General features: G+C 39.0%; 1 protein-coding gene across 2 annotated transcripts in view; it reads right to left on the bottom strand.

Moving 5' to 3' along the window:
- Positions 1-2,204: 2,204 nt before the first annotated feature.
- SLC4A1AP (solute carrier family 4 member 1 adaptor protein) overlaps positions 2,205-13,613 on the bottom strand; it is a 36,040-nt gene continuing 24,631 nt past the window's right edge. Inside the window, exons 13-15 of one of the 2 annotated variants that reach the window (XM_077152464.1) lie at positions 13,183-13,244; positions 6,457-6,526; positions 2,205-4,731 (exon numbers count right to left, since the gene is read on the bottom strand). In XM_077152464.1, coding sequence (XP_077008579.1) covers positions 4,682-4,731; positions 6,457-6,526; positions 13,183-13,244 — 182 coding nt within the window. In that variant the 3' untranslated portion in view covers positions 2,205-4,681. The remainder of the gene's footprint in view (positions 4,732-6,456; positions 6,527-13,182; positions 13,245-13,613) is intronic. The other variant, XM_077152465.1, reaches the window with a different exon arrangement.

The following is a 13,613-nucleotide window of genomic DNA, read 5'->3' as shown; positions in this document are numbered from 1 at the left end:
TTTTTCTATTTCTGAAAAATAAGTTGTTGGGATTTTGATTGGTATTGCATTGAATCTGTAGATCAATTTAGGTAGGATTGACATCTTAACTATATTTAGTCTTCCAATCCATGAACACGGTATGCCCTTCCATCTATTTAGGTCTTCTGTGATTTCTTTTAGCAGTTTTTTGTAGTTTTCTTTATATAGGTTTTTTGTCTCTTTAGTTAAATTTATTCCTAGGTATTTTATTCTTTTAGTTGCAATTGTAAATGGGATTCGTTTCTTGATTTCCCCCTCAGCTTGTTCATTACTAGTGTATAGAAATGCTACAGATTTTTGAATGTTGATCTTGTAACCTGCTACTTTGCTGTACTCATTTATTAGCTCTAGTAGTTTTGTTGTGGATTTTTCCGGGTTTTCGACGTATAGTATCATAGCGTCTGCAAACAGTGATAGTTTTACTTCTTCCTTCCCAATTTTGATGCCTTGTATTTCTTTTTCTTGTCTAATTGCTCTGGCTAGAACCTCCAACACAATGTTGAATAATAGTGGTGATAGTGGACATCTTTGTCTTGTTCCTGATCTTAGGGGGAAAGTTTTCAATTTTTCCCCATTGAGGATGATATTAGCTGTGGGTTTTTCATATATTCCCTCTATCATTTTAAGGAAGTTCCTTTGTATTCCTATCTTTTGAAGTGTTTTCAACAGGAAAGGATGTTGAATCTTGTCAAATGCCTTCTCTGCATCAATTGAGATGATCATGTGATTTTTCTGCTTTGATTTGTTGATACGGTGTATTACATTAATTGATTTTCTTATGTTGAACCATCCTTGCATACGTGCAACTTTTAGTATTATTACTGTTTGGATAATATTTTCCTCTACCATTTTGCCTTTTGTATTATATATATCATATCTCACTTTCCTTCTTTCTATACTCTTCTCCATACCTCTCTCTTCTGTCTTTTCGTATCTGACTCTAGTGCTCCCCTTAGTATTTCTTGCAGAGCTGGTCTCTTGGTCACAAATTCTCTCAGTGACTTTTTGTCTGAGAATGTTTTAATTTCTCCCTCATTTTTGAAGGACAATTTTGCTGGATATAGGAGTCTTGGTTGGCAGTTTTTCTCTTTTAGTAATTTAAATATATCATCCCACTGTCTTCTAGCTTCCATGGTTTCTGCTGAGAAATCTACACATAGTCTTATTGGGTTTCCCTTGTATGTGATGGATTGTTTTTCTCTTGCTGCTTTCAAGATCCTCTCTTTCTCTTTGACCCCTGACATTCTAACTAGTAAGTGTCTTGGAGAACGCCTATTTGGGTCTAATCTCCTTGGGGTGCGCTGCACTTCTTGGATCTGTAATTTTAGGTCTTTCATAAGAGTTGGGAAATTTTCAGTGATAATTTCTTCCATTAGTTTTTCTCCTCCTTTTCCCTTCTCTTCTCCTTCTGGGACACCCACAACACATATATTTGTGCGGTTCATATTGTCCTTGAGTTCCCTGATACCCTGTTCAAATTTTTCCATTCTTTTCCCGATAGTTTCTGTTTCTTTTTGGAATTCAGATGTTCCATCCTCCAAATCACTAATTCTATCTTCTGTCTCTTTAAATCTATCATTGTAGGTATCCTTTGTTTTTTCCATGTTTTCTACTTTATCCTTCACTTCCATAAGCTCTGTGATTTGTTTTTTCAGTTTTTCTATTTCTTCTTTTTGTTCAGCCCATGTCTTCTTCATGTCCTCCCTCAATTTATCAATTTCGTTTTTGAAGAGGTTTTCTATTTCTCTTCGTATATTCAGCATTAGTTGTTTCAGCTCCTGTTATCTCATTTGAACTATTGGTTTGTTCCTTTGACTGGGCCATATTTTCAATTTTCTGAGCGTGATCCGTTATCTTCTGCTGGCGTCTGGGCATTTAGTCAGATTTCCCTGGGTGTTGGACCCCACAGGTTGAAAGATTTTTCTTTGAAATCTCTGGGTTTTGTTTTTCTTATCCTGCCCAGTAGGTGGCGCTTGTGGCACACGTTTGTCTGCGGGTTCCACCAGTAAAAGGTGCTGTGGGTCCTTTAACTTTGGAAAACTCTCGCCGTGGGGGAGGTTCGGTAGCCGAAGCGGCTTGGAAGAGTGCCAGCTGGCCCGGGGGTCCGAACGCAGGGAGGGTCGCCGGCCGCCACAGCCCGGGAGAGCGCCCGACCGAATTTCCTAGTTGGCCCGGGGCGCCAAGCGTGGCAGGAGGGCGCCAGGCGCCGCAGCCCGGGAGAGTGCACCGTTCCCAGCTGGACCGGGGAGTCACGTGTTTGGAAGGGACCCCCCCCCGGTCACCGTTCTCCGCGGTCTGGGGATTTCCGACCCAACTCTCTCAGTTGGTCCGGGGGGCCTCGCGTAGTGGGGGCACCAGCTGCCACGGCCTGAGGGGACCGCCTGCCCAATTCTGCCAGCTGGCCTGGGAAGGAGGAAGGGAGGGACTCCGGCCGCTTGCCATCCCGCCCGGGAAAGCCCGCGCCCCTCGGCGATCTCACCGGAGCTGGTTCTCCCAGACAGTCAGCCATTCCAGGATGGGATACGCCGTCCCTTTGATCTCTGTCGTGGCTCCAGGAGCTGCTCTGTATCGTCTCCACTCCCGCAGTAGCTGTTCTGGAGGAGGAAAGGTGAGGGTGGCAAGGCTGTCGAGGCCGGTGGCGGAGGAGCCGGTGAAGGCGGAAGAGGGCACGGTGGTCGTTGGAGAGCCACCGGAGCAGGAGAAGAAAGGGAAGGATAAGATGGCGGATGGAGCGCCGCCGGAGCAGAAGGGGAAAGAGAAGGGCAAGATGGCGGCGGGAGTGCCGCCGGCGGAGAAGGGGGAAGAGGAGGTCTGGCTGGCGGTGGAAGTGCCGCCGGAGGAGAAAGAGGGAGAGGAGGGCTGGCTGGCGGCGGGAGCCTACATTTGTTTATTTTAATTGTTTCGTATCAGTGAGATCATATATTTGTCGTTCTGTGTCTACCATATTTTCCTCAACATGATGTCTTCAAGGTTCATCTATGTTGTCACACGTATCAGAACTTCATTATTTTTATGGCTGAATAATATTCCATTGTATGTATATACCACATTTTACTTCTCCATTCATCAGCTGATGGACACTTAGGTTGCTTCCACTTTTGATAATTTGAAAATGCTGCTATGAATTACAGTGTACAAATATCTTGGAGTCCTTTCAATTTTTTTGTGTATATCCCTAGAAGTAGGATTGCTGGGCCATACGGTAATTCTGTACTTAACTCTCTGAGGGACCGCCAAACTGTCTTTCACAACAGCTAAAATACTGGTTTTCAAACTGTGTTCTGTGGAGCCAATATGGTTCCTCAGCATTGGTGAGGGTGCTGAGTGAGGAGAGTGGTGAGTATGTGTCTCCAATCCCTGTGCCCTCATTTCACCCAGATCACTTCTATTTTCCTTCTTTTAAAATATTATAGAGCTCCACATACAGTTTTATTTGCAGAGTTTCACCTTTGAAGACCACTGACCTGACTCAGACCTTTTGTTTACTATTCTCTCCTCTTGATCCAAGATGCCCTGAGCACTCTGACCCCAAGTTCTTATCACTTCTCACACCAACCAGTTCCTCCTTGTTGGTTTGAATCAAGTCCAAAACAATAGGTTCTCTTAATATCTACATTCCATTTTGAGAGATGGAAGACATCACTTTTTAGCAGACCAGGCATCCTGCATCTAACATGGTAACTGAAACTTCTCATTGGTACTTCCTGCTGACCTCTGTGCAAACCATATACTTTGTATTAGGAAAGCATCAGATTTATCCACTCTCCAACTGGGCCAAAACATCTTTCCTCCCTGTTGCTTATGTCTGCCTTCAGCCTAACTGAAGTGTTCTTCACCTTGCTCCTGCTCTTAGACTTGCCTTTCCCATAAAAGTGATGATGGACATTTCATGTTTCTAAAGAGGCAGCAACTTTTATTCCCCTCTCCACAAAGGGAGAAGCCCCATGCTGGGTAGAACACATCCAGGTCTTCTTCCCATTAGCTCATTTGCCCTCTCCTACGTGAGGAGGAATGACTCACCTGATTGGTTAGAGTGGAAGCCATTCAACAGGCTGTTTTGATCAGGACTGGTGCCTGAGTACCCAAGGGTGCTATGGTTCTTAACTGTGTAAGGGTCAATTCTCAAATCTGGCAGGAGGATTATACTAGAGGAAGCAGGAAGCTGCTGTAGTGTATTTATTTTTAGCTCCAAGAATGACAGGGCTCTCCAGGTTACACCCATGGTGTGACTTCATATTTCAACACTTATCTGAGATAGTAATATCAGTGAATTCTGGAACCTAACTGCCAGAAGCCCCCTACTTCTTGGGAAAAGCACAGTCTCTAAGGCTTAATGAGAAAGAGGCTATGACCTTTGGTCAACATTAGAGACATCTTTGCCTTCTCATTTTAATAGAGTCACCTCTCCCACTTGAGTGATTCTCAAAATATATGGTTCTGTTTTTACATACACACACACAAACACTTTTAAACATAAATATCAAATTCAAGAGAGTAAAATGTGTAGGTAGATTTAGGAAGCCAAGAGCACAGAAGAAAAGACCAGTCACCAGATTTTACAAATTATCTTCTGAATTCCTCTGGCTGTTCAGCTTGATATGCTTGCTCAAATATCACCATCACATAGTACATGAGATCTTCCTTTGGGATACTGCAGCAGTCAATAGCCATACTTGTCATTAAGATGGGTCCTACCATCACCACTTTGACCTACATAAAAAAAAGAAAGAAGCACATTCACTTTTGCTAAGTCAGGGAGGAAAAAAGATATCCAGATATCAGTAGGCAAAAAGTAAAACAGATAGAGGTTTTTTTTCCTGACAGAAATTTTACTTTTTATATACAAGTTCAAATAGTCTTCTTTTCATCTCGTAGTGCTTATTAGCAAGAAAAAAGCAAACATTTTTGGTCTAAATTTCTATTCATTCATTATAAAATATATAAGAAACATAATCCATATAAAAAGCAACCTGTAATGAGCATATGGAGAAATAAGCATCTCATACATTGGTTAAGGGCATATGTTTCAGTGTAACTGGTCCAATCTTTATTGAATACAATTTGACAATATTTTTAAAAAATCCACTGCTTTTGTTCTAGCAAGTTAACACTTATGAATTGTTTCTACCAATGCACCTCTACAATTGCAAAGTTATATATTTTGGAGGTTATTTATGGCAGAAGACTGGAAATATAATGAATATCCATACAGAGAACTGATTAAATAAGTAAAATACAGTAAAAAAGAACAATGCTGCCATAAAAAAAGAACAGGGAAGGACTACTAAGATATAGCATTATATGCACAGAAGCAAGGTATAGAATATGATCCCATTTGTGTAAAAAAGGGGGAATGAAATATTGTGTTAGATTCAGTTGTCAACTTGGCCAGGTGAGCATACCTAGTCTTATTGCTGCAGACATAAGCCAACGGTATGTGAATCTCATCTGTTGCTAATTACATCTGCAGTCGGCTAGGAGGTGCTGCAATGAGTGACTTTGACTTAATTGGCTGGTGCTTAAATGAGAGAACGCAATGTAGCACAGCCTAGCAGCTCGGCATTCCTCATCTCAGTACTTGCAGCTCAGCCCAGGCCTTTGGAGATGCAGAAAGTCACCCCAGGGAAAGTTGTTGGAACCCAGGGGCCTGGAGAGAAGACCAGCAGAGACCATCCTGTGCCTTCCACGTAAGAAAGAACCTCAGTGGAAAGTTAGTTGCCTTTCCTCTGAAGAACCAACAAAATAAATCCCCTTTTATTAAAAGCCAATCTGTCTCTGGTGTGTTGCATTCCAGCAGCTAGCAAACTAGAACAAATATTATATATTTAATTGCCTATGAGGACATTTTATATAATACATATTGTTTTTTGGATAATATTTGGTTGCCTTCAGAGAAAAAAACTGGGTAGCAGGGGCACAGCCAGATAAAAGACATTTTTTTAACCATATTAAGACAATTTAAAACACATGCAAAAGTAAAGAGAAATATATCATTCTCCCTGCCCAGTAAATGATTCAGCTTTAACAATATCAAAAAGTGGCCAATCCTGCTTAAACTGATAAAAAGATAAATCTCAGAATTTTCATCTGTAGATAAGGACTTTTTATAAGAACAAAAAAAACCCAACATCATCATACTTTAAAAAAACTAATATTAATTGCTTAGTATCATCAACTATCCACCCAGTGTTAAAAAATATCTGACAAGCTTCTGACATTTTTTTAAATTGTTGTTTGCTTGAATGGGTCTCCAAACAAGGTCCATGAATGACACCTGGTTTTTATAGCTCTTTAGGTCGTTAATTTACCTGTTCCCCAGGAAGGAGACTTTTCAATACTCTTGTAAGCTTTCTAATTTTGAACCTTAAATATATATCACCTACTTAAAAATATAAAGAAAGAAAGCAAAGGAAAAGAAAAGTGAAAACAGTTTACCTTCAGGTGGGACCCACACACAATAATCTGGGTCATCTTCTGGATATTTGGAGGAAAGTATTCGTGGAAGCTGCAAAGAAAAGATGGGTTATTGTATTAAAATAATTTTAACTCTAAGCATTATTATCTCTATAGCTGTCGGCAAACAAAAACTAAAAGAGTTATTATTAACAATATTGATATAACTATTATACTTGGGGGAGTATTCTTTCTCCCAATCTTGATTTTTTTTTTTCTCTGAAGACTCAACAAGCTGATTTTCAGCTATGGAGAGTGATGTGATGCCTTTATTAGAAAAAATTCACACACTGCTGCCATGAGTATTAAATGAAACCCCTAGAGGCAATTCAGCATAGGTCTTTCCACCTACCAGTCCTACTTCTGGAAATTTTCTATACATATAAAATAATTATATACACAAGGTTATTCATTATGGTACTGTTGTAATAAAAAGACTGGAAACAACTGAAATATCCATCTATAAGGAACTGATTAACTAAGATACATCCATATGGTAGGAAGATCTCGATGTACTAACAGAGAATGATTTCCATGACAAGTGAAAAAATGTAGATGTACATTTTTTTGGAAAATGATATCCATAAGCAAAAGACTGAAAATGGAGCTCTGCCTTACACTACACACAAAAATTAATTCAAAATTAATCAAAGCCCTAAATATAAAACTAAAATTATAAAAGATCTAGAAAAAAAACATAGGGGAACATCAAGACCTTGTATTAAGGCAGTGGATTCTTAGACTTTACAGCAAAAGCACAAGCCTAAAAGAAAAAATTAATTTGACTTCATCAAATTAAAAACTTGTGCAGCAAAGGACATTATCAAGAAAGTGAAAAGACAACCTAGAGAATGGGAAAAAATATCTGGAAACCATGTATTTGATAAGGATTTAATATGTAGAATATATAAAGAACTACAAACTCAACAACAAAAAGACGAACACTACAATTAAAGAATCGGCAAAGGACTTGAACAGGCATTTCTTCAAAGAAGATATACAAATGACCAATAAGCACATGAAAAAATGCTCAATATCACAGCCATCCAGGAAATGCAAATTAAAACCACAATGAAATATCACTTCACCCCCACTAGAATGGCAATTTTTTTTTTAATGAAAAATAAACGTTGGTGAGGCTATGGAGAAGCAGGAACCATTGTACATTGGTGGGAATGTAAAAAGTGCTGCCACTGTGGAATACAGTTTGGTGATTCCTCAAAAAGTTAAATACAGAGCTATCATGAGCTGGCAATCCCACTTCTAGGTATATACCCCAAAGAAATGAAAGCAGGGACTTGAATAGCTATTTGCACATTGATATTACAGCAGCATTATTCACAATAGCTAAAAGGTGGAAGCAACCCAAATGTCAATCTACAGATTAATAAACAAAATGTGATATATACATGCAGTGGAATATTATTCAACCTTAAATGGGAATGACATACTGATACATGCTACAACATGAATGAATCCTGAAGACCTCGATTTGAATAGAGTAAGCCAAGCACAAAAGGACAAATATTGTATGATTTTACTTATATGAAGAAACTAGAACATGCAAATTCATGATCATAAATTAGAATAGGGTAGGGAATGGAGAGTTAATGCTTAATTAGTACAGAGTTGTGTTTGGGGGAATAGAAAAGTTTTGGTAATAGGGTGGTGATGGGAGGACAACACTATGAATGTAATTAACCGCACTGAATTGTGTACTTGAAAGTGATTAAAATCGGAAATTTTATGTTTGTATACATGTTAACAGAAGAAAAAGTGTTTAAAAATCATAGAACTCTACAACACAAAGCGTGAACCCCAAGGTTCATTATTAATTATGGGCTAGTTAATAATATGATTCCAATATTAGTTCATTAATTGTAACAAAGGTACCACACTAATGCAAAGTGTTAATAGGGAAAACTATGTGTGTGTTGGAGGGTAGTATAACTATATTTGCTGCATGATTTTTCCATAAATCTGTAACTGCTTTAAAAAAAAAATAGGTGTGACACAACTGGTACCAATTTAAAAAAACAGCGAATGTAGAATGAAGTACATTACATTCTATCTTTTGTTTACTAAGAGGAGGAAAGTAAGAATATATTATTCAGATGTCCTTGTATGGCATACTAGGATATGAAGAAAGATACACAAACTAAGAAAAGAGATAACTTGCATGTGAGGGATTTATAGGAAAATAGGATGGATGGGAGCTAGAATGAAAGCAGAAATAGAGAATACAAAGACTAAAAATCCAAAAATAAAAATAAAAGAGAGCTTCCAGGTCAAGATGGCGGCTTAACAACGTGTGCGTTTTAGTTCGTGCTCCAGAACAAATACTAAATAACCAGAAACAGTACAGAACAGCTCCTGGGGCCACGTCAGTGACCAGACACACGGCATACCCCAGTCTGGACCAGCTGGACCGGCTGCAAGCACCCCCGAGAACCGTGAGTTCCCAAAGCTGCGACAGCCAGCGCCCCTCCACCACAGGGCGCTTCCCAGAGGGGAAAGGAAAGGACTTGAACAGCAGCAGGGACTGGGCACAATCAAACGCCAACTGTGAAACTAATTAACAAATTCTGACTACTAAAAATAGGCCCCCAGCTTAGGTGAACCTGGTCAAAGCGGAGGTTGCTCATATTTGCCCCGGCACCAAGGGGGCAGGACTGACAGAAAAAGGGGAAAAAAAAAAGAAGGAAAGAGAGGTTTTTGTGGCTGTGTATCTACAAAGGCTTGACTGCCTCTGGATACAGCGGCAGGACTTTTCAGGCTGCAACTGCCCCAGGCATAGGCAGAAGAGAGCTCTTTTGGGGGCTTGTCTGGAGTCTGTGCCTTCCCTAGGGGAGGGGTGAAGCCCAACTCAGGTGGAATCCCTCCATCAAGGAATTCAGACCCCAGGGCTTGGTAATTTGAAGCCATTAAAACCAGCCTACAACCTCTCCTCTGTCTCCACCATGCCCCCAGCAGGGAGAGTCTGCCAAAGTTAAAGGTACCGCATCATCTTATGCTGGTGGGACCTGCAGTTAGACAAGCACCACACACAGGGCAGGATAAGAAAAACAGAGTCCAGAGACTTCACAGGAAAGTCTTTCAACCTGCTGGGTCTCACCCTCAGGGAAAACCAATGCAGGTGACTCTTTCTTCCTGACAGGAGGCCAGTTTGGTCTGGGAAAATCTGGCCGGGGTCTACAATATCTAAGTAGACCCTCCTAAGTGTGTGTGGGGGAAGGGCACCACACAAGCAGGGCAAGAAACAAGAAAACAAGAACTGAAAAATTCTCCTCTGTTAAACAAAACTTAAGCTAAAGGTCCAGATAAAGCTGAACAGAATGTCAAAGAACAGATAGACAACAAATTCTTCCAGCAAGAAAACCCTAGATAAAAGAAGTGAAAGCAATCTCCAGAATAAACTAATTAAGGTAATTAAATGCCTAGACACCAGCAAAAAATAACAAGTCACACTGGGAAAATTGAAGATATGGCCCAGTCAAAGGAACAAACCAACAATTCAAATGACATACAGGAGCTGAAACAATTAATTCAGAATGTACGAACAGACATGGAAAACCTTATCAAAAACCAAATCAGTGAATTGAGGGAGGATATAAAGAAGGCAAGGAAAGAACAAAAAGAAGAAACTGAAAGTCTGAAAAAAACAAATCACAGAACTTATGGGAATGAAAGACACAGTAGAAGAGATGAAAAAAACAATGGAAGCCTACAATGGTAGATTTCGAGAGAGAGAACATAGGATTTCTGAACTGGAGGACGGAACATCTGAAATCCGACAAGAAACAGAAACTATAGGGAAAAAAATGGGAAAATATGAGCAGAGACTCAGGGAATTGAAAGACAATATGAAGCGCATGAATATACGTATTGTGGGTGTCCCAGAGGAGACGAGAAGGGAAAAGGAGGAGAAAAACTAATGGAGGAAATTATCACCGAAAATTTCCCAAGTCTTATGAAAGCTTAAAATTACAGATCCAAGAAGTGCAGCATATCCCAAAGAGAATAGATCCAAATAGACATACTCCAAGACATTTAATAATCAGAATGTCAGAGGTCAAAGAAAAAGAGAGGATCTTGAAAGCAGCAAGAGAAAAGCAATCCATCACATACAAGGGAAGCCCAATAAGACTATGCGCAGATCTCTCAGCAGAAACCATGGAGACGAGAAGACAGTGGGATAATATATTTAAATTATTAAAAGAGAAAAACTGCCAACCAAGAATTCTATATCCAGCAAAATTGTTCTTCAAAAATGAGGGAGAAATTAAAACATTTTCAGAAAAAAAATCACTGAGAGAATTTGTGACCAAGAGACCAGCTCTGCAAGAGATACTAAAGGGAACACTAGAGGCAGATACGAAGACAGAAGAGAGAGGTGTGGAGAAGAGTGTAGAAAGGAAGACCATGAGTAAAGGTAAAAAGAAGGAAAATTAGATATGACATATAAAATCTAGAAGACAAAATAGTAGAAGAAAGTACTACCCATGCAGTAATAACACTGAATGTTAATGGATTAAACTCTCCAATCAGAAGACATAGTCTGGCAGAATGGATTAAAAAACAGGACCCATCTATATGCTGTCTCTACTCAAAGGACACGAGGCCAAGGACACAAATGGACATTTACACACCAATGTTTATAGCAGCATTATTGACAATTACCAAGAGATAGAAACAGCCAAAATGTCCATCAACAGACAGTTGACTAAACAAACTGTGACATTTACATAAGATGGAATATTATGCAGCTGTAAGACAGAATAAAGTTATGAAATATGTAACAACATGAATGGACCTTAAGGACATTATATGGAGTGTGATTAGCCAGAAACAAAAGGACAAATACTGTATGGTCTCACTGATAGGAACTGACAGTAGTGAATAAACTTGGAATATTTCCTTGGTAACCGAGACCATCAGGAGATAGAAATAGGGTGAGATATTGGGTAACTGGAGCTGAAGGGATACAGTGTGCAGCAGGACTGAATATAAAAACTCAGAAATGGACAGCACAATACTACCTAACTGTAATGTAATTATGTTAAAACACTGAATGAAGCTGCATGTGAGAATGACAGAGGGAGGAGGGATGGAGACATAAATGAAATCAGAAAGAAAGATGGTAAAGATCGAGATGGTATAATCTAGGAATGCCTAGAGTGTATAATAATAGTGAAATGTACAATGTACAAATTTTAAAAATGTTTTTGCATGAGGAAGAACAAAGGAATGTCATTACTGCAGGGTGCTGAAAACAGATGATAATGAATACTTTAAAATGTCACCTTATGTGTGAGACTAAAGCAAAAAATGTTTATTTGTTACAAATTTATATTTTGACTAGAGCATTTCCTAATATAACTCATGTAGATAGTTTGATTGAATGTCATAAGTACTTGGAATCTCAGGTAGCACATGAGATTTTGTTGGTTTGTCCAGAGTGATGCCCCAGTAAATCCCAGAGTGATTTGATCAGTGACTGGAAAAGTATTTGCAAGCCCCCTTCAGGGAATGGTGAGAGTGGGGAGAAATTCAACTTCCCCAAGTTGAATTCTTGATATTCTCATAAGCAGTGTGGACAACCAAAGCTATAGGCTGAGCCCCCATTCTTGGGGTTTGTTCACATGAAACTTAACCCCACAAAGGATAAGTCAAGTCTACTTAAAATTTAGGCATAAGAGTCACCCCCAGGAGAGCCTCTTTTGTTGCTCAGATGTGGCCTCTCTATCCAGCCAACATGACGAGCAATCTCACCACCCTCCCCCTCTCTGTGTGGGACATGACTCCCAGGAGTGTGGACCTTCCTGGCAACGTGGGACAGAGATCCTGGAACGAGCTGAGACTCAGCATCAAGGGACTGAGAAAAACCCTAGAATGAACTGAGACTTAACATCAAGGGATTGAGAGAACCTTCTTGACCAAAGGGGGAAGAGTGAAATGAGACTAAGTGTCAATGGCTGAGAGATTCCAAACAGAGTTGAGAGGTTATCCTGGAGGTTATTCTTATGCATTAAGTAGATATCACCTTGTTGTTCAAGATGTAGCGGAGAGGCTGGAGGGAACTGCCTGAAAATGTACAGCTGTGTTCCAGTAGCCATGTTTCTTGATGATGATTGAACAATGATATAGCTTTCACAATGAGACTGTGTGAATGTGAAAACCTTGTGTCTGATGCTCCTTTTAGCTACTATATCAACAGAAGAGTAGAACATATGGAATAAAAATAAATAATAGGGGGAACAAATGTTAAAATAAATTTAGTTTGAAATGCTAGTGGTAAATGAAAGCAAGGGGTAAGGGGTATGGTATGTATAATCTTTTTTTTTCTCTGCTATCATTTTATTTCTTTTTCTGTTGTCTTTTTATTTCTTTTTCTAAATCGATGCAAATGTTCTAAGAAATGATGATATGCAACTGTGATGATATTAAGAATTACTGATTGTATATGTAGAATGGAATGATATTTTAATGTTTTGTTTGTTAATTTTTTTTAATTAATAAAAAGTTAAAAAAAATAAAAAGAAATAATAATAAAAGAGAGCCTACATTTCTAGGAGGGAGAGAATAATGCAGTTGAGAATTCTGCTACATTCAATTCAATTCCAAAAGATTCACTATTCTGGACGTGGTCCATGGCAAGAGAATTGGTTTTTACTTCCACAGAAGGAAAAATTATGATTAAGTGCTTACCTTGCTTGGACCGGGAAATTTCTTTTTCCTCAATTCATCTCTGTTTTTCTCGTTCTTTGATACTAATAAAAAGAAAAAAAAAGAGGCAAAACTATTTTCAGAATAGGTAATATAGAAAGGAAAAATTCCTCATAAGAGAGCATTATAATTACTGAAGAAAATATGTCAGGGACTGTGATTCTCAAAAATTACTTCTACTACAGTAAAAACTTTATGAAGACAGAATTTCCCCTTCAATAATAACTCTCATTTATAAATTCTAAGCTATTCTAAAAGCTTGATACAGTCACATCTACTTTATAGTTTAACCATTATAGCTAAAACCACAGAAAAGTAGTCCTTTTGGTCAACTGACCTTTCAACTAATTTATTTTAATAGCTTTCAAATCACTCCCACACATGTATTTAACTTTAGATGTAAAATCGTGGAG

Source organism: Tamandua tetradactyla, chromosome 3, assembly GCF_023851605.1.
Source record: "Tamandua tetradactyla isolate mTamTet1 chromosome 3, mTamTet1.pri, whole genome shotgun sequence".
Classification (NCBI taxonomy): Eukaryota; Metazoa; Chordata; class Mammalia; order Pilosa; family Myrmecophagidae; genus Tamandua; species Tamandua tetradactyla.
The sequence above is the reverse complement of the archived record's forward strand: the minus strand, read 5'-3'. Positions and strand labels throughout refer to the sequence as shown.